Here is a 19,345-nt window from a genome sequence, read left to right as displayed (position 1 = left end):
TGAAGAGTGTCTAACAGATTGATGCAGACCTTAACACATGCATCCGCTGGATTAAATCCTATTCCAATCACATCGAGTGTGCATCCCAAATGGTACCCTGTTACCTACATGGTGTACTACTTTTGACCAGGACCCGTGCACTATATAGGGGATAGAGTGTTATTTGGGAAGCACCCTGAGAGAGGCCTTGGGAAACCTCACAAAAAGCACACAAGTGGCTGGCTGAAGTATTAGGACGTATATTTGTGTAATAGCTCACCGTCAATGCATCGTTACTGTCGAGTGGCAGATATTAAACAGAGGGCAAAAACCTCAATATTACACAGTAATCGTTCTGTAAAATGGTCACACAATATATGCGGTGCCACAGTTGAAAGGATCACTTTGTGGTACCATTAATGTCTTTCAGACACAGTGGAATTTCGTTTTTACTTCCTAGACAAAACCTTTACACCTGTGTCATTACAAAAAACTATAGTTCACTGCTTGCTCAAGATAAAATAAATGACTCTAATTTGCCTAACAATGTACTTCATCATCCTTTTTAATGGACCATGTATTCTCTGATGAGTTTAAATAGTAGGAAGACTCCATAATTCATAGCAAATTAATTAATAAAACATTTCTCACATCACACTCAAGGCCATAACATGAGGTGTCCCCTGTCTAGTAGGAGCAAGGTAATACATTGAAATTGGGAATGTGTGTGCATGTGCATGTGCGTGTGTGTGAGCATGTGTGTGTGTGTGTACGTATGTTTTCCTCACCAAAGGGCAGAAAGAGAATTAATTAGGTAATTCTGTCTCCACACACTCACTCACCTCCCAGCCTCACACAGACAACAGCCAGGTGCCTGCCAGGTAGACATAACACAAACACAGTCTAGAATACATCATACACTCCCCCTCACCTCCCCCTCCAGTCCCCCCTCCCTCCTTAGTCTCTGGCTCTGATTGGCTGTGACGCCGGGGCTGGATCAATGGGACAGGGCTTGACTGGTGGCAGAGTGACGGAGTGTCTCTGGACGTCCCATTTGACTGAGAGATCACCAGCTGGGCCCTGCAGCGGAATACTAATCCAGTCTCTCCTTCCTCTGGTGACAGCCAAGGCATGGTGAGACAGGACATGCCTTGACACCATTAATAACACGAAGGCCCTGAATGCATGTGAACAGCCAACTGCTAACTGCGGATTCCCCCTGAACTATTCCCTCATGTGGCTCTGTGACATTTCTCTGTTTGCTCACATTATCACACCAAATCAAATCAAATGTTATTAGTCACATGCGCCGAATACAACAGGTCTAGTAGACCTTACAGTGAAATGCTTACTTACCAAAAGTGCAGTTTAAAAAAAATATGGATAAGAATAAGAGATAAAAGTAACAAGTAATTAAAGAGCAGCAGTAAAAAAATAACAATATATACAGGGGGGTGCCGGTACAGAGTCAATGTGCGGGGGCACCGGTTAGTTGAGGTAGTATGAACATGTAGGTAGAGTTAATTAAAGTGACTATGCATAGATGACAATAGAGAGTGGCAGTGGTGTGGAGAGGGGAGGGGGGCCAATACAAATAGTCTGGGTAGCCATTTGACTAGATGTTCAGGATTCTTATGGCTTGGGGGTAGAAGCTGTCAAGAAGCCTCTTGGACCTAGACTTGGCACTCCGGTACCCCTTGCCGTGTGGTAGCAGAGAGAACAGTCTATGACTATGGTGGCTGGAGTCTTTGACAATTTTTAGGGCCTTCCTCTGACACCACCTGGTATAGAGGTCCTGGATGGCAGGAAGCTTGGCCCCAGTGATGTACTGGGCCGTTCGCACTACCCTCAGTGGTGCCTCGCGGTGGGAGTCCGAGTAGTTGCCATACCAGGCAGTGATGCAACCAGTCAGGATGCTCTCGATGGTGCAGCTGTAGAACGTTTGAGGATATGAGGACCACTGCCAAATATTTTATCCTGTCTCCTGAGGGGTAATAGGTTTTGTCGTGTCCGCTTCACGAATGTCATGGTGTGCTCGGACCATGTTAGTTTGTTGGTGATGTGGACACCAAGGAGCTCTCAACCTGCTCCACTGCAGCCCTGTCGATGAGAATGGGGGGCGTGCATGGTCCTCTTTTTCCTGTAGTCCACAATCATCTCCTTAGTCTTGATCACGTTGAGGGAGAGGTTGTTGTCCTAGCACCACACGACCAGGTCTCTGACCTCCTCCCTATAGGCTGTCTCGTTGTTGTCGGGGATCAGGCCTACCACTGTTGTGTCATCGGCAAATTTAATGATGGTTTTGGACTCATGCCTGGCCGTGCAGCCATGAGTGAACAGGGAGTACAGAAGGGGGCTGAGCACGCACCCATGAGGAGCCCCCATGTTGAGGATCAGTGTGGCGGAAGTGTTGTTACCTACCCTTACCAACTGGGGGCGGCCCATCAGGAAGTCTAGGATCCAGTTGCAGAGGGAGATGTTTAGTCCCAGGGTCCTTAGCTTATTGATGAGCTTTGAGGGCACTATGGTGTTGAACAATGAGCTGTAGTCAATGAATAGCATTCTCACATAGGTGTTCCTTTTGTCCAGGTTGGAAAGGGCACTGTGGAGTGCAATAGAGACTGCATCATCTGTGGATCTGTTGGGGCGGTATGCAAATTGGGTCTAGGGTTTCTAGGGTTTCTGGGATGGGGTGTTGATGTGAGCCATGACCAGCCTTTCAAAGCACTTCATGGCTACAGACGTGAGTGCTACAGGTCAGTAGTCATTTAGGCAGGTTACCTTAGTGTTCTTGGGCACAAGCATTATGATGGCCTGCTTAAAACATGTTGGTATTACAGACTCGGACAGGGAGAGGTTAAAAATGTCAGTGAAGACACTTGCTAGCTGGTCAGCGTTTGCTCGCAGTACATGTCCTGGTAATCCGTCTGGCCCTGCGGCCTTGTGAATGTTGACCTGTATAAAGGTCCTACTCACATTGGCTTCGGAGAGCGTGATCACACAGTCTCCGGTACAGCTGGTGCTCTCATGCATGTTTCAGTGATATTTGCCTCGAAGCAAGCATAGAAGTAGTTTAGCTCGTCCGGTAGGCTCATGTCACTGGGCAGCTCTCGGCTGTGCTTCCCTTTGTAGTCTGTATTGGTTTACCACATTCGACAAGCGTCAGAGCCGGTGTAGTATGATTCAATCTTAGTCCTGTATTAACCAGGGAGGACCAAGGACGTCTGTTTGATTGTTCGTCGGAGGGCATAGCGGGAATCCTTTTAAGCTTCCGGGTTAGAGTCCCACTCATTGAAAGCGGCAGCTCTAGCCTTTATCTCAGTGCGCATGCTGCCTGCAATTCATGGCTTCTGGTTGGGGTATGTACGTACGGTCACTGTGGGGACGACGTCATTGATGCACTTATTGATGAAGCCAATGATAGATGTGATGTACTCCACAATGCCATTGGAGTAATCCCGCAACATGTCTCCTGGTCCTCCCTGGTTAACATGTCTCCTGATCCTCCCTGGTTAACGTGTCTCCTGGTCCCCCCTGGTTAATGTGTCTCCTGATCCTCCCTGGTTAACGTGTCTCCTGATCCTCCCTGGTTAACGTGTCTCCTGGTCCTCCCTGGTTAACGTGTCTCCTGGTCCCCCCTGGTTAATGTGTCTCCTGGTCCTCCCTGGTTAACGTGTCTCCTGGTCCTCCCTGGTTAACGTGTCTCGTGATCCTCCCTGGTTAATGTGTCTCCTGGTCCTCCCTGGGTAACAAGTCTCCTGCTCCTCCCTGGTTAACGTGTCTCCTGGTCCTCCCTGGTTAACGTGTCTCCTGGTCCTCCCTGGTTAACGTGTCTCCTGGTCCTCCCTGGTTAATGTGTCTCCTGATCCTCCCTGGTTAACGTGTCTCCTGGTCCTCCCTGGTTAATGTGTCTCCTGATCCTCCCTGGCTAACGTGTCTCCTGGTCCTCCCTGGTTAACGTGTCTCCTGGTCCCCCCTGGTTAATGTGTCTCCTGGTCCTCCCTGGTTAATGTGTCTCCTGATCCTCCTTGGTTAACGTGTCTCCTGGTCCTCCCTGGTTAACGTGTCTCCTGGTCCTCCCTGGTTAACGTGTCTCCTGGTCCTCCCTGGTTAATGTGTCTCCTGATTCTCCCTGGTTAACGTGTCTCCTGGTCCTCCCTGGTTAATGTGTCTCCTGATCCTCCCTGGTTAACGTGTCTCCTGGTCCTCCCTGGTTAACGTGTCTCCTGGTCCTCCCTGGTTAATGTGTCTCCTGGTCCTCCCTGGTTAACGTGTCTCCTGGTCCGCCCTGGTTAATGTGTCTCCTGGTCCTCCCTGGTTAATGTGTCTCCTGGTCCTCCCTGGTTAATGTGTCTCCTGGTCCTCCCTGGTTAACGTGTCTCCTGGTCCTCCCTGGTTAACGTGTCTCCTGGTCCTCCCTGGTTAATGTGTCTCCTGGTCCTCCCTGGTTAACGTGTCTCCTGGTCCTCCCTGGTTAACGTGTCTCCTGATCCTCCCTGGTTAACGTGTCTCCTGATCCTCACTGGTTCGTGTGCTGCCTGCCTGGCTGCATGGTCTTTTTTCCCCTATCATATGGCTGAATTAGAGCTGATTTCACATACATATTGAAGACACATTACGTCCCTGTCAATGGTAGGCTCTGAGCACAGCACAGCCATTTGGAGGGCCCGGTTTCCTTTTACATTGGTGCCCTCTGACTTCTCGCATCATGGGCTGGAGCTCAGAGCAACACACACACAGAGCAACACACACACGTATATACACAAGTACACACACACACACACACACACACACACACACACACACACACACACACACACACACACACACACACACACACACACACACACACACACACACAAACACACACACACACACACACACACACACACACACACACACACACATCATATTGAGCAGCAAAACAGTGGAAGAGAGGGAAGATATACTATTAGAGAGATCGAGAGGAGAGAGACGGAGAGAGATTGAGAGACGGAGAGAGATGGAGATAGAGACTGCGGGGGAGAGAGGTGAGGGTTGAATGGTTGTGGGGTCACCCAGGGGAATAGAGAGGTGAGGGTTGAAGGGTTGTGGGGTCACCCGGGGGAATAGAGATGAGGGTTGAAAGGTTGTGGGGACACTGAGGGGGAGGGAAATAAGGTTTGAAAGGTTGTGGGGACACTGAGGGGGAGGGAAATAAGGTTTGAAAGGTTGTGGGGACATTGAGGGTGATGAAAATGAAAATGTTGGTGAAGAAAACCACCCAGAGGGTAAGAGAGAAATGAAAGGCTGTAGCAACACAGATTAAAGTGTGATAGTGACTTTTGGAAGTAAGACTCATTCTGCTGGCGTGGTTTATAAGATACAGCAATGACTCCGTCCATCCATGCTCTGTTCAAAGACCCTGATCCTAATCTCTTTCTCTCTACAGCCACAACGTTCCTCTTTTGTCTCCCTCACTGTGCCCACTGCCTAATCCAAATTCAATATGTTAACATATGCGAGGGCCTTGCTACATAGGAAAATGCAAAGCTGAGTCCAAAGGAGCGCATCCTGGGATTCTGCTGCAGTGTTGTGATGATTGGGCCCGAAAAGAGGGGAGGAATTATAAGTCATATCTCCATAATGACAGTGTACGCTATTGTTGGGATCTGTTCATTCCATTTCCATATTTTACTACGTGTGTCAACACAGCAACAATATCTACCACAATATTGTACAGCAGAGGGTAACTTAATGAGAAATGGTGAGGGGTTTAAAAGTGTGTATAATGTGTCTGGGATTGGTGTCATTTGGGGACAGTGATATGTTGAATAGATAAACACTGAAAGGAACATCTCTCAGAATCAAAGGGTGATTTTAAGTCTAAGCCAAATTACAGGTTGATTCTATATACAGCAGTTCTATACATTTAAGAACATTTCCATTGAAGTATTGAACCTGAAACAGAGGAAGTTTTGTATAGGCCCCTACAGACATGGGATTTCTCTCTCTTTAAGGTAGAGTAGGTTTTCCCAGCTCTAACTGGCAGACACTTTGCTCTCCACTAAAAACGACCTACAATGAAGCGAACTAATGAGCCATTCAAGAAAAGAAAAAAGTTATTACTATATAATTATTAATACACAATACTGTAACACGTTTTCTCTTTTCACTACCACAGGCTGCACAGCCAGACAGCAGCAATGCAACGTGACAAGGAAGTGTAACGTTTATTGACTTGGATAGCAATCCAGTAAAATGTTCTCTGTAGGGATAGCTACAGATAAAAAGAAAAGGGGCTTGTTCACAATTGCAAACCTTCTTTTTCGGTTTTCTGTTCATTGTATGACTAAAATGGCAAACTTCCCACAGATACTAAAATGTCAGAGATATTCCGATGTTAATGTCTAGTGTTAATAATATGTTTCAGAAGTCAATCTGTTGATCAGAAAAGCATGGAGCGTGGCAGTATGTTGGCATGTAGCGTACTTGGTAACAGATTTGGACTAAATGAATCCTCCAGATTAATTATGGGAGATAACATGTTTCCTTATGTCCAACCAAATCTGAACCAAATCTGCCTCATCACAGGGAGGGCAATGTGAAGATACATCTCACAGAAACACACATGCCATGTTTGAGAGCCAAGGATTTCTACCTGGGAAACAAAATGTCCCTGTCGGTTGAAAACCTTGTAACACCATTTTATGCAAATGTTCATATTATAATTGTTTTATTACATCTTTTGAAACCAGTAACTCCCCTCAATGTCCTATTGATCAAATTAAGGTCCGACATCTGTAGAGCTGTGATACGCAAATTAGTGCTATTAAATTAAAGTGATATTTGATAGTTTGGGAATCGGCTATCTGCCTCCCAACATGGCTGGATTTCAGTACCTATACTAGCCCTGGTTGTTTACATGGCAGTTGTGGTAAAACAGTCAGGGAGTGGAGTAAGGACAGTCATGACTCTAGGACCAAGAAAATGTATTTAGTTAACGGGAAAATATTTCCAGAAAAGTTTCTGTTTAGGAGAAAATAGTTTTTTTTTCAGACAGCAACGATAAGGTATGTGTCACGCCCTGGCCATAGAGAGGCTTTTATTCTCTATTTTGGTTAGGCCAGGGTGTGACTAGGGTGGGCATTCTATGTTCATTTGGTTTGGTTCTCAATCAGAGGCAGCTGTCTAGCAAATCAAATCAAATCAAATCAAATGTTATTTGTCACATACACATGGTTAGCAGATGCTAATGCGAGTGTAGCGAAATGCTTGTGCTTCTAGTTCCGACAATGCAGTAATAACCAACAAGTAATCTAACTAACAATTCCAAAACTACTGTCTTAAACACAGTGTAAGGGGATAAAGAATATGTACATAAGGATATATGAATGAGTGATGGTACAGAGCAGCATAGGCAGGATACAGTAGATGGTATCGAGTACAGTATATACATGAGGTGAGTATGTAAACAAAGTGGCATAGTTAAAGTGGCTAGTGATACATGTATTACATAAGGATGCAGTCGATGATATAGAGTACAGTATATACGTGTGCATATGAGATGAATAATGTAGGGTAAGTAACATTATATAAGGTAGCATTGTTTAAAGTGGCTAGTGATATATTTACATCATTTCCCATCAATTCCCATTATTAAAGTGGCTGGAGTTGAGTCAGTGTCAGTGTCAGTGTGTTGGCAGCAGCCACTCAATGTTAGTGGTAGCTGTTTAACAGTCTGATGGCCTTGAGATAGAAGCTGTTTTTCAGTCTCTCGGTCCCAGCTTTGATGCACCTGTACTGACCTCGCCTTCTGGATGATAGCGGGGTGAACAGGCAGTGGCTCGGGTGGTTGATGTCCTTAATGATCTTTATGGCCTTCCTGTAACATCGGGTGGTGTAGGTGTCCTGGAGGGCAGGTAGTTTGCCCCCGGTGATGCGTTGTGCAGACCTCACTACCCTCTGGAGAGCCTTACGGTTGTGGGCGGAGCAGTTGCCATACCAGGCGGTGATACAGCCCGCCAGGATGCTCTCGATTGTGCATCTGTAGAAGTTTGTGAGTGCTTTTGGTGACAAACCAAATTTCTTCAGCCTCCTGAGGTTGAAGAGGCGCTGCTGCGCCTTCTTCACGATGCTGTCTGTGTGAGTGGACCAATTCATTTTGTCTGTGATGTGTATGCCGAGGAACTTAAAACTTGCTACCCTCTCCACTACTGTTCCATCGATGTGGATAGGGGGGTGTTCCCTCTGCTGTTTCCTGAAGTCCACAATCATCTCCTTAGTTTTTTTGACGTTGAGTGTGAGGTTATTTTCCTGACACCACACTCCGAGGGCCCTCACCTCCTCCCTGTAGGCCGTCTCGTCGTTGTTGGTAATCAAGCCTACCACTGTTGTGTCGTCCGCAAACTTGATGATTGAGTTGGAGGCGTGCGTGGCCACGCAGTCGTGGGTGAACAGGGAGTACAGGAGAGGGCTCAGAACGCACCCTTGTGGGGCCCCAGTGTTGAGGATCAGCGTGGTGGAGGTGTTGTTGCCTACCCTCACCACCTGGGGGCGGCCCGTCAGGAAGTCCAGTACCCAGTTGCACAGGGCGGGGTCTCGAGCTCTGATTGAGAACCATACTTAGGTAGCCTTTTCCCACCTGGGTTTTGTGGGTAGATGCTTTCTGTTTTTGTGTCTGCACCAGACAGAACTGTTTCGGTTGTTCTCTTTGTTGTTTTGCTATTCAGTGTTCAGTTCAACTAATAAAAGATGAACACGTACCATGCTGCACCTTGGTCTTCACCTTCTTCCACCAACAGCCGTTACAGAACTACCCACCACCAAAGGACCAAGCAGCGTGTTGTAATGGACCCCTGGACATGGGAGGAGTTCCTGGATGGGAGGGGACCCTGGAGGCAGGCGGGAGAGTATTGCCGTCCACAGGAGGGACTGGAGGCAGCTAAGGCTGAACGGCAACACTACGAGGAGTTGGCACGGCTGGCAAGGAAGCACGAGAGGCAGCCCCCCCAATTTTTTTTGGGGGGGGGGTGCACACGGGGAGTGTGGCAGAGTAAGGATTCAGACCTGAGCCAACTCCCCGTGCTTACCGTAAGGAGCCGAGGATGGAACCAGAGCAAGTCGGGGTGGAATTGGAGGTTGAGCAAAGGGAGCGAAGCAGAGACAGTGAAGGAGTTGATGGGGAGATTGGAGGAGAGTGTAATGAGGGAGTTGCTGTGTTGCTGCATGAGGCACGATATCCGCCCGATGGAGCGTGTCCTGGACGTCACCTGAGTCAGCTCTCCATACTCGGGCCTGAGGTGTGTGCTAGCCGTCTGGTGAAGACTGTGCCTCCTGTGCGCCTCCCCAGCACTGCACGTCCTGTGCCAGCTTGGCGCTACAGATCTCCAATACGTGCTCTACATTCCAGCTCCCCGCATTTGTCGGGCTAGGCTGAGGATCCAGCCAGGACAGATGGTGCCAGCCCTGCTCTCCAGACCTCCAGTGCATCTCCTCGTGCCAGGATATCCTGCGTAGGCTCTGCGCACTGTGTCTCCAGTGTGTCTGCACAGCCCAGTGCGTCCTGTGCCTGCGCCCCGCACATGCCGGACTAAAGTCCAGCCAGGACGGGTTGTGCAAGCCCTTAGTTTGAGACCTCCAGTGCGCCTCCACGGCCCGGTCTATCCTGTGCCTCCTCCACTGACCAGGCCTCCAGTAGGTCTCCCAGCCTGGTGAGTCCTGTGCCTGTCTCCTGTCCGGCGCTGCCAGAGTCTCCCGCCTGTCCGGCGCTGCCAGAGTCTCCCGCCTGTCCTGGCGCTGCCAGTGTCTCCCGCCTGTCCGGCGCTGCCAGAGTCACCCGCCACGAGGGTCCCCAGTCCTGGGTCGGCGGCGAGGGTCCCCGCTCCAGAGGCGCCACCTAAGTGGGCCAAGCCTAAGGGGTCTACGTCCCGCACCAGAGCAGCCGCCGTAAAGAAGGCCCACCCGGACCCTCCCCTTTAGAGTCAGGTTTTGCGGCCGGAGTCCACACCTTTGGGGGGGGGGGGGGGGGGGGGGGTACTGTCACGCCCTGGCCATAGAGAGGCTTTTATTCTCTATTTTGGTTAGGCCAGGGTGTGACTAGGGTGGGTATTCTATGTTAATTTTCTATGTTTTGGATTTCTTTGTTGTTTGGCTGGGTGTGGTTCTCAATCAGAGGCAGCTGTCTATCATTGGCTCTGATTGAGAACCATACTTAGGTAGCCTTTTCCCACCTGGGTTTTGTGGGTAGATGCGGTTGTTCGGTTGTTCTCTTTGTTGTTTTGCTATTCAGTGTTCAGTTCAACCAATAAAAGATGAACACGTACCATGCTGCACCTTGGTCCTCACCTTCTTCCACCAACAGCCGTTATAGTATGTGTACTCTCCAGCCAATCAATAACATAAATTCTTCAATTGAACAATTCAATTAAAGCACATTGTTGGAATTAAAACCAGAAGCATCCTGTCAAAACCCTAGAGAAAAAACTCTTTCCTCTTCGGACGATTCCTACGGACCTGGAGATTGGTAAAGGTTGACGACACACAGGGGCAAAGAACATAACAATGGGATTATTTCTTATGATTATAGCAGATTAAGTGTTGCCCCTAATTGGTGTAAACAGTTGTGACTAGCTACAAAGCAACACAATCATCCAAATCAAATCTCATGGCTCGACTATTTCGGCATGATTACACAATAACCCCACAGTGAGTGATCGTGTTCCTCCTCAGGCATCGGCTACACAGCCTAGCGCAGCACTGAATAGAATAGAGAATCATGGTAGAAGTGGGATTGGAACTGCTCTCTAACTGCCTGCCTGTGTTAACTCTCTGGGCCATGCTCCCTGGCTAACTGCCTGCCTGTGTTAACTCTCTGAGCCATGCTCCCTGGCTAACTGCCTGCCTGTGTTAACTCTCTGGGCCATGCTCCCTGGCTAACTGCCTGCCTGTGTTCCCTCTCTGAGCCATGCTCGCTGGCTAACTGCCTGCCTGTGTTAACTCTCTGAGCCATGCTCCCTGGCTAACTGCCTGCCTGTGTTAACTCTCTGGGCCATGCTCCCTGGCTAACTGCCTGCCTGTGTTAACTCTCTGAGCCATGCTCCCTGGCTAACTGCCTGCCTGTGTTAACTCTCTGGGCCATGCTCCCTGGCTAACTGCCTGCCTGTGTTAACTCTCTGAGCCATGCTCCCTGGCTAACTGCCTGCCTGTGTTCCCTCTCTGAGCCATGCTCCCTGGCTAACTGCCTGCCTGTGTTCCCTCTCTGAGCCATGCTCCCTGGCTAACTGCCTGCCTGTGTTAACTCTCTGAGCCATGCTCGCTGGCTAACTGCCTGACTGTGTTAACTCTCTGAGCCATACTCGCTGGCTAACTGCCTGTCTGTGTTCACTCTCTGAGCCTGTGTTCCCTGCCTGTGTTAACTCTCTGAGCCATGCTCGCTGGCTAACTGCCTGTCTGTGTTCACTCTCTGAGCCATGCTCCCTGGCTAACTGCCTGCCTGTGTTCCTTCTCTGAGCCATGCTCGCTGGCTAACTGCCTGCCTGTGTTAACTCTCTGAGCCATGCTCGCTGGCTAACTGCCTGCCTGTGTTAACTCTCTGAGCCATGCTCGCTGGCTAACTGCCTGTCTGTGTTCACTCTCTGAGCCTGTGTTCCCTGCCTGTGTTAATTCTCTGAGCCTGTGTTCCCTGCCTGTGTTAACTCTCTGAGCCTGTGTTCCCTGCCTGTGTTAACTCTCTGAGCCATGCTCCCTGGCTAACTGCCTGCCTGTGTTAACTCTCTGAGCCATGCTCGCTGGCTAACTGCCTGCCTGTGTTCCCTCTCTGAGCCATGCTCCCTGGCTAACTGCCTGCCTGTGTTCCCTCTCTGAGCTCTGCGCTGCAAAGGGGCAGTTAGCTAGGGGAATGCAAGTGTTACCACTGATGAAAGGCAGGGCAAATTTTCTCAGCTGAATTGAGGCTAAGAAGGAGAGAGGTCACACTGACTGTGCTAGTGGTGTATGTGTGTGTGTGTGTGTGTGTGTGTGTGTGTGTGTGTGTGTGTGTGTGTGTGTGTGTGTGTGTGTGTGTGTGTGTGTGTGTGTGTGTGTGTGTGGCAGGCGAAACCAGGGCAAACACAGCATTGGGAGTTTTTTTATAGACCTCAAAGCTCAATCAAAACACAGAAACAACTTGATTTCCATGAGCTTCCACAATCTTTCCAAAGTTGTGGGGAAACCATTCATCAGGTTTTACAGTGTTTGGAGAAAGGAGTGGCTCTGAAAGAATATGTTGGATAGACAATGGTTCCTCTCCCAGTTGAGCCAAGCAGTGTTTCTGAGCTTAAAATGCAGGTTGTTATGGTCTTCTAAGTCAAGACACCTGCTCTGACCTTCCCACTCACCTGGGTACGAACAACCTTTACAGGAATGAAACCCTCTCTTCTATCAATATGACCTAGGAAGCCAGAAACTTTACAACATTATGGAACTCATAAATGATAATGTTGTCCTCCGACGGGTGTCTTTATTCGACAAGGGGAGGAAGTACATTATCTCTCCTTTTCTGTCTCTCTACACCTCTCTTGTTTCCTCCACCACCACCTCAGCTGTGAAAAACGGTCCATCTTCATATCTTTCCTCCCTCGCTCCAGACTCCATAGCTGCGTTAAAGAACAGGAGTTGAGAAGCCTAAGAGTTATGGGTCTGCCAATGACACTTAATACCTTATTGTTCCCCGGAGAAAAAATAAAAACAACTTAAGCATGTTAAGTGAGGGAGGGCCTCTAACAGTGTGGACCCAGGTCCAACTCTCTTCTGGCTGGGGATTAGAGAATTCATTAGTAATCTGCAGGGGAGGACTTTAAAGCAGCCTGATTTATGTGCATAGGTTGCAGAAACTCCTCTCCCCCACTCCTTTACCTACAACTGCTATGTAAACAACCAGGAATAGGATAGGTACAGAAACCCAGCCATTTTGGAATCAAGATAACCAATTTCCACAATGCACTAAGATAGCAGTTATATTTAACAGCACTAAATTGCTCTAGGTTGACTAGATATAACAGAACAGCTGACCTCAATACACAGGAACATAACATAACAACTGACCTCAATACACAGGAACATAACAGAACAACTGACCTCAATACACAGGAACATAACAGAACAACTGACCTCAATACACAGGAACATAACAGAACAACTGACCTCAATACACAGGAACATAACAGAACAACTGACCTCAATACACAGGAACATAACAGAACAACTGACCTCAATACACAGGAATAGTGTCCAACGTCTTGGAGCTCGGTGGGTCTAAACCAGATAGCGTCCTCCTCCTTGTTCATTCTGATGCCGTCGAAAGAGATAGGCTCCTCAAAGTCACCGTGTCCTGTACTTTTATACCACATAAGGCTTAGTCCCACACTCTGGGAGTGGGTGTAGTTCGCTCTGATGTATCCATAGAATAAAGCACATTTAATCCGCACCGGTTCCCCCAAAAGCACTTTGTATTTCAAGTAGTCCACTGACCAATCCGTGCAGTCGTCCACTGAGGAGAAAGGAGAGAGGGAAAGGTACATTAATAGGACTGTCATAAGAGCGTTATAATGACACGATATAAGCACATTTGTTTCCTAACACAGGAAAACAAGCTGAAATATGCTGATCATTTAAATGGTATTTGGCGCTGGGAAGTGGGATCAGAGTCAAATAAATGACTGGCCTTAGTTAAGTCTCTATGTGAATCAGGAAGTAATAATTGCCCCCACTACAATTGTTTACAGTAGCATTTTCATCTCATCACCCCTCTCTAAGCTATTTCCACCACACAGGAACAGTAGAAAAGATGTTGACAGAATGGAACACATAAAAGAAGAGGATAGAGTAGTAGCTGTGGTTGCCGGGGCCTACAGCTGTCTGCTCACCCAGCCATGCCAGAGCACTAGCACCAGCTGTGACCTAGTCAGAGCCGGGGCAGCGAGAGCCAATGGGAGGGCAGAGTCAGGAGTAGACACACGACCACTCGCACCCGGAATGAGGACGAGGAGCCAGGCGCACACGGCGGTTGACAGACAGGGGTGTAAAGTCCAAAAACATAGCACCACCAGACCGTGGAGGCACTGTCCTCTGAGAAACTCACTACTAAAAAGTAGCACCTCTGTATTTAAACAGTATGAAGCATTTTCAGCCATATTACCCTTATTGTATAACAATATTAGACTTCCCAGAGCATAATTCATCCTCTCACCAGACATGCACACATACTACATCCAGATGACTCTTTAACATCAATCTAACATAATGATTACATACAGGCCCAGTTGTCAGAGCCATCCACTTCCATCCTAATGGACAGACTCAGGACACTCATTCACATTAAACTGCAAAAGAAAACAAGAGAATATCTCAGCGTACACACTGAACTGCCTTCACTGTCCTCTTTCAATACCACAAATGTCAATGTTCAGGGAATAAATGAAAAATCCCTTCCTGATATTGGCCAGCTACAGGTAGAGGCTGGGGGTCATTGAAGGTTTATTACCATTATGATATCTCATGTAGTAGTCACCGACCACCAGCCAATCATATCATATCATATCCCCATTAGGTACCTCAATTGGAAAATACCTGAATTGATTCGGTTGGTTTGCATATTTATTTTGGATCGGTGGGGTGTCTGTCTGTCACTCACCCAGTTGCCTACCTCAAGGAGCACTGAAGGGACGGAACAAGAGTTCCAGGGGCCCCCAGCCATACACACACCAAAATACACACACACACATGCACGCACACAGTGAAAAGGCTGTAGAGATCAGAGTTTTCATGCAGGCTTCCGGGCTGTGGAGGCCTTGGCTATTGCTATTAAAATGGATATGATTCTCCATGAGATCTCTACAGCCTTCTCGCCAGATTATAGGATGATCCATTTTCTTTTTGAAGTGTAAAGTAACATTTAATCCAGAGGCAAAAAACTATCTGCTAGCATCTCAGCCAGTGGAGGCTCCTCAGAGGGGGAAGAGGAGGACCATCCCTCCTCGGTGAATTCTTTTTTTCTTTTTACATAGTGAAACATTTAAAAAGTGATCCTTTTTAGATAAAACTATACTAAATATATTCACATGTCACCAAAGCATTGATTAAAACACACTGTTTTGCAATGAAGGTCTACAGTATCCTCAGCAACACTCTGAGATGTAGCACCATGGTGTAGCTGGAGGACAGCTAGATCCTGTCCTCCTCTGGGTACATTGACTTCAACACAAAACCTAGGAGGCTCATGGGTCTCACCCCTTTCCATAGACTTACACAGTAATTATGACAACTTCCACAGGACGTCCTGCAACCTTTCAAAACTCTCGCAGCATAAACACCCAATCAAATGATCAGAGAATGAATCTAGTACAGAAAGCATAAGCTACAACTAGCTAGCACTGCAGCACATTAAAGTGTGGTGAGTAGTTCACTCAAAGAAAGAAAAAGACAATAGTTTAACAGTTTTTAATAAATTAATTCCTTCCAAAATTAAGAACAAGTGAGAGAGAGAGAGAGCGAGTGAGCGCTAGCTATATTTCATAGTAAATATTTGTTTCACTTTCAATTACTTAGCTTGTTGTTGCCATCCTGTACCTGTCCCACAGGTGTGATGTTCAGATGTACCGATCCTGTGCAGGTGTTGTTACACGTGGTTTGCCACATGAGGACGATCAGCTGTCTGTCCTGTCTTCCTGTAGCACCGTCTTAGGTGTCTCACAGTACAGATATTGCAATTTATCGCAATGGCCACATCTGCAGTCCTCATGCCTCTTTGCAGCATGCCTAAGGCACATTCACGCAGATGAGCAGGGACCCTGGGCATCTTTCTTTTGGTGTTTTTCAGAGTCAGTAGAAAGGCCTCTTTAGTGTCCTAGGTTTTCATAACTGTGACCTTAATTGCCTACTGTCTGTAAGCTGTTAGTGTCTTAACGATCGTTCCACATGTGCATGTTCATTAATTATTTATGGTTCATTGAACAAGCATGGGAAACAGTGTTTAAACCCTTTACAATGAAGATCTGTGAAGTTATTTTGGATTTCTACAAATTATCTTTGAAAGGCAGGTTCCTGAAAAAGGGACGTTTCTTTTTTTGCTGAGTTTATGTTGACTATGACGGGACAATGATATAGGCTGTGTGTAGCGGTTAGAGGTTATGATATGAAGGTTTGGCTTGGAAAAGTTGTTTCGCCCTGGTCACAGACAGCCGATGTGGTGTGCACTGAAGTCCACAAGCGAAGGGAAAAGGGGAGAGGAGAAGAGTGCGTAGATAATTGCGAGAATAAATTACAGACGCAACAAACTGTTTGTGTGTCTGCTATGAAAGTGAACTGTGTTCACGTGTGATCAGAGGTGTACTCTTGCGTCTCGTCTGTTGTAAAATGTTTCTAAACGGAAGCAAACGGAACGAAACAGGGATAAACATACCTGCATTTGTCCAATAGAAACTCTTGTTTGCAACTGGACTAATTATTACACCCTATATCAGCTAGATGCAGACAAGAGTGTGCAACTCGGTATTGAATGTGTCACTGTCTGTCACCTTGATTACTAAAAATGATCTCAACCTGTGCACCTACTGTACGTTGTAAACTTTCATTCATAGGCTAGGTTGTAGCAACCTCATGATGGGTACAGGGAACATTAGAGTATCACGTAGTAGCCTAGTGGTTAAGAGTGTTGGGCCAGTAAATGAAAGGTCGCTGGATCCAATCCCGAGCCGACTAGGTTAAACATCTGTCGATGTGCCCTTGAGCAAGGCACTTAACCCAAATTGCTCCTGTAAGTCACTCTGTATAAAAGAATAACTAAACATTTCAATGTAGCCTAAACCATTACATTGAGCTGGGAGAATGGAATATGAATGACAGTCGTCCAGTATGCTGTAATAGAAATAAGGCCATGCTCATAAAAAAAATGATAATCCTCCCTCATCTTAAACACCTCTGATCTCATCTCAGTTATCCCTCCATCTTGTGCAATCCATTCCTCTCTCATCTTAAACGCCACTGATCTCAGCTCAGTTATCCCTCCATCTTGTGCAATCCATTCCTCCATCACTCACTCGCTCTCGTTTCAACTGTCTTTATCTTCCCCCCATTAAAACAGCTGGCTAGCACAGCTGCTGAGCACTCAACAGGCTTGGCTAATTGTGTCTTCATTCATGTTTTATTTACAAGAAACAACTCTGCAGCTAATTAACGGGGGGAGTGGGGGTTGTCCTATAATTCATCCATGCCAGAGAGAGAGAGTGAGAGAGAAGGTGAGAGTGAAAGTGAGAGAGAGAGAGAGATTAAAAATAACTCACATTTCAATAAAGCAGACACTGGATAAGCATCAATATGGCTTTTGAAACGACCATAGACTTCACAGTGGAGTTCCACTGAAATCTACATATCTATGTGTTAGTCTGTGGAGATGCTCTTCAAGTAGAGACCCAACCCCAAGCCACTTCAGGCTGAAGAGCAGGTAGCTAGATGATAGTGATGTAACAGCAGCAGACATTAACAGGAAGGCTGCAGTCTACAGGTCGGTCTGGGTATCGGGGGCCTTTCACAGCATGACTTAGAAAAGTGCTACTTTCCTTCCCCTGTTGCCATGGGAACCCAGGAACTAACCTTGCTAATCAACGACTGACTAATTAAGCGTCGTTTGAGCACTGTGGCAATCTGTAACTAAAACAAGAAATCACAAAGACGGTTTCGCATAATTAAAAGCTAATTGCGAGAAGTCTCCTTACGAGAACAATCTCTACCAGTCTTTAATGCACTTACAGTCAGTCACACACAACTCATATTGCATTTGGATCTTTTCTTCCAATTAGAGTTTTAAATGATGAATAAACAGTCATTATTGAAAGTGAGAATTTATGAATGGTCATATAGGACTGAGCTATACTCCGTTTGGGATTCCTGGCTATGTGTACACTAATGGCTATGTGTACACTAATGGCTATGTGTCCTGGCTATGTGTACACTAATGGCTATGTGTACACTAATGACTATGTGTACACTAATGACTATGTGTCCACTAATGGCTATGTGTACACTAATGGCTATGTGTACACTAATGGCTATGTGTACACTAATGCCTATGTGTACACTAATGGCTATGTGTACACTAATGGCTATGTGTCCTGGCTATGTGTACACTAATGGCTATGTGTACACTAATGACTATGTGTCCACTAATGGCTATGTGTACACTAATGGCTATGTGTACACTAATGGCTATGTGTACACTAATGGCTATGTGTACACTAATGGCTCTGTGTCCTGGCTATGTGTACACTAATGGCTATGTGTCCTGGCTATGTGTCCACTAGAACACTGGACCACTGGACATTTAATGCCTTTTCTCCATCACTGCCTCTCTTTCTCCCCTATCAGGCCAGATTAAACATAGACCATTATGGCTCTACATTCACTCATTTTTACAGCTCAGCGTGTCTTCTCTCGTCTCTCCCTTCACGTACATAAAAGTCCCAAAGAATGATGTCCTCTGTCAACTAGGCTCCTGCAGTGTGAATGGATTCTCAGGTGCAGAATGGGAACTGTCTCTAGTCCTACTGCTGTTTCCTCGTCTGAAAGGTGTTTGGGTGAAAAAGGAGAAGCACGTTGGTTGTCAACTTCTTGATTTATCAAAATAACACGGCACATTTACATGAACTGTATAAAGCATTATGTGGCAAAGGTCAAATAAAAACAGCTTTGTATTTTAGAGGAAAGTTATCAACTCCAAATGATCCGGTTTGGCTTCGTCTGAAAAGTTCACATTTCCAAGTCTGTATTAATTTGGACAGAAGGTAGTAAAGTTCTCAATCGGTTCAAAAAAATACAAAATGAGTAATAGTAAAAACATCCAATAGATTTTTCAGTTGAGTACCACCATGTGGAAAATGCCAACAGTTTAATTGAGTATTTACAGCAGAGAGGAGGAGAGATTGGAAATATATTTTCCCTCTTCAAAGTGTATCCATTCAATCAAACTATTTTCATGGAAATATTCAACATAGACAGTAGTAGCTGAATGAAGATAAGGCTCTGTCTGTCTGTGTCTGTGTCTGTGTCTGTGTGTGTCTCTCTCTCTCTCTCTCTCTCTCTCTCTCTCTCTCTCTCTCTCTCTCTCTCTCACACGACTACCTCAAATCAGTCGTTTCAGACATGATGGGAGGAGAGCAGGGTTATTGTTCATTTCAGTCAGTGAAGAGAAATTATGGGTAATCTGTTGGCAGAAAAAACACAGTGCTCAGCTTGATTGAACTCAATTAACATGTCCCTGCTTACAACAGCTTCTACAGAGGCTGGAACACGAACGGTGAGGGAGCAGGCCCGTTAACTACTAAACGATAACTACACTGACTGACTGGATGGCTGG

General features: G+C 46.6%; 1 protein-coding gene across 2 annotated transcripts in view; it reads right to left on the bottom strand.

Moving 5' to 3' along the window:
* LOC139372447 (interleukin-1 receptor accessory protein-like 1) overlaps positions 1-19,345 on the bottom strand; it is a 364,639-nt gene that overhangs the window by 210,257 nt on the left and 135,037 nt on the right. For both annotated transcript variants that reach the window (XM_071112164.1, XM_071112165.1), the window contains exon 3: positions 13,207-13,486. In XM_071112164.1, the coding sequence (XP_070968265.1) occupies positions 13,207-13,486 (280 nt within the window). The remainder of the gene's footprint in view (positions 1-13,206; positions 13,487-19,345) is intronic.

Source organism: Oncorhynchus clarkii, chromosome 18 (genome assembly GCF_045791955.1).
Source record: "Oncorhynchus clarkii lewisi isolate Uvic-CL-2024 chromosome 18, UVic_Ocla_1.0, whole genome shotgun sequence".
Taxonomy (NCBI): domain Eukaryota; kingdom Metazoa; phylum Chordata; class Actinopteri; order Salmoniformes; family Salmonidae; genus Oncorhynchus; species Oncorhynchus clarkii.
This window is presented reverse-complemented; position numbering and strand designations above follow the sequence as displayed.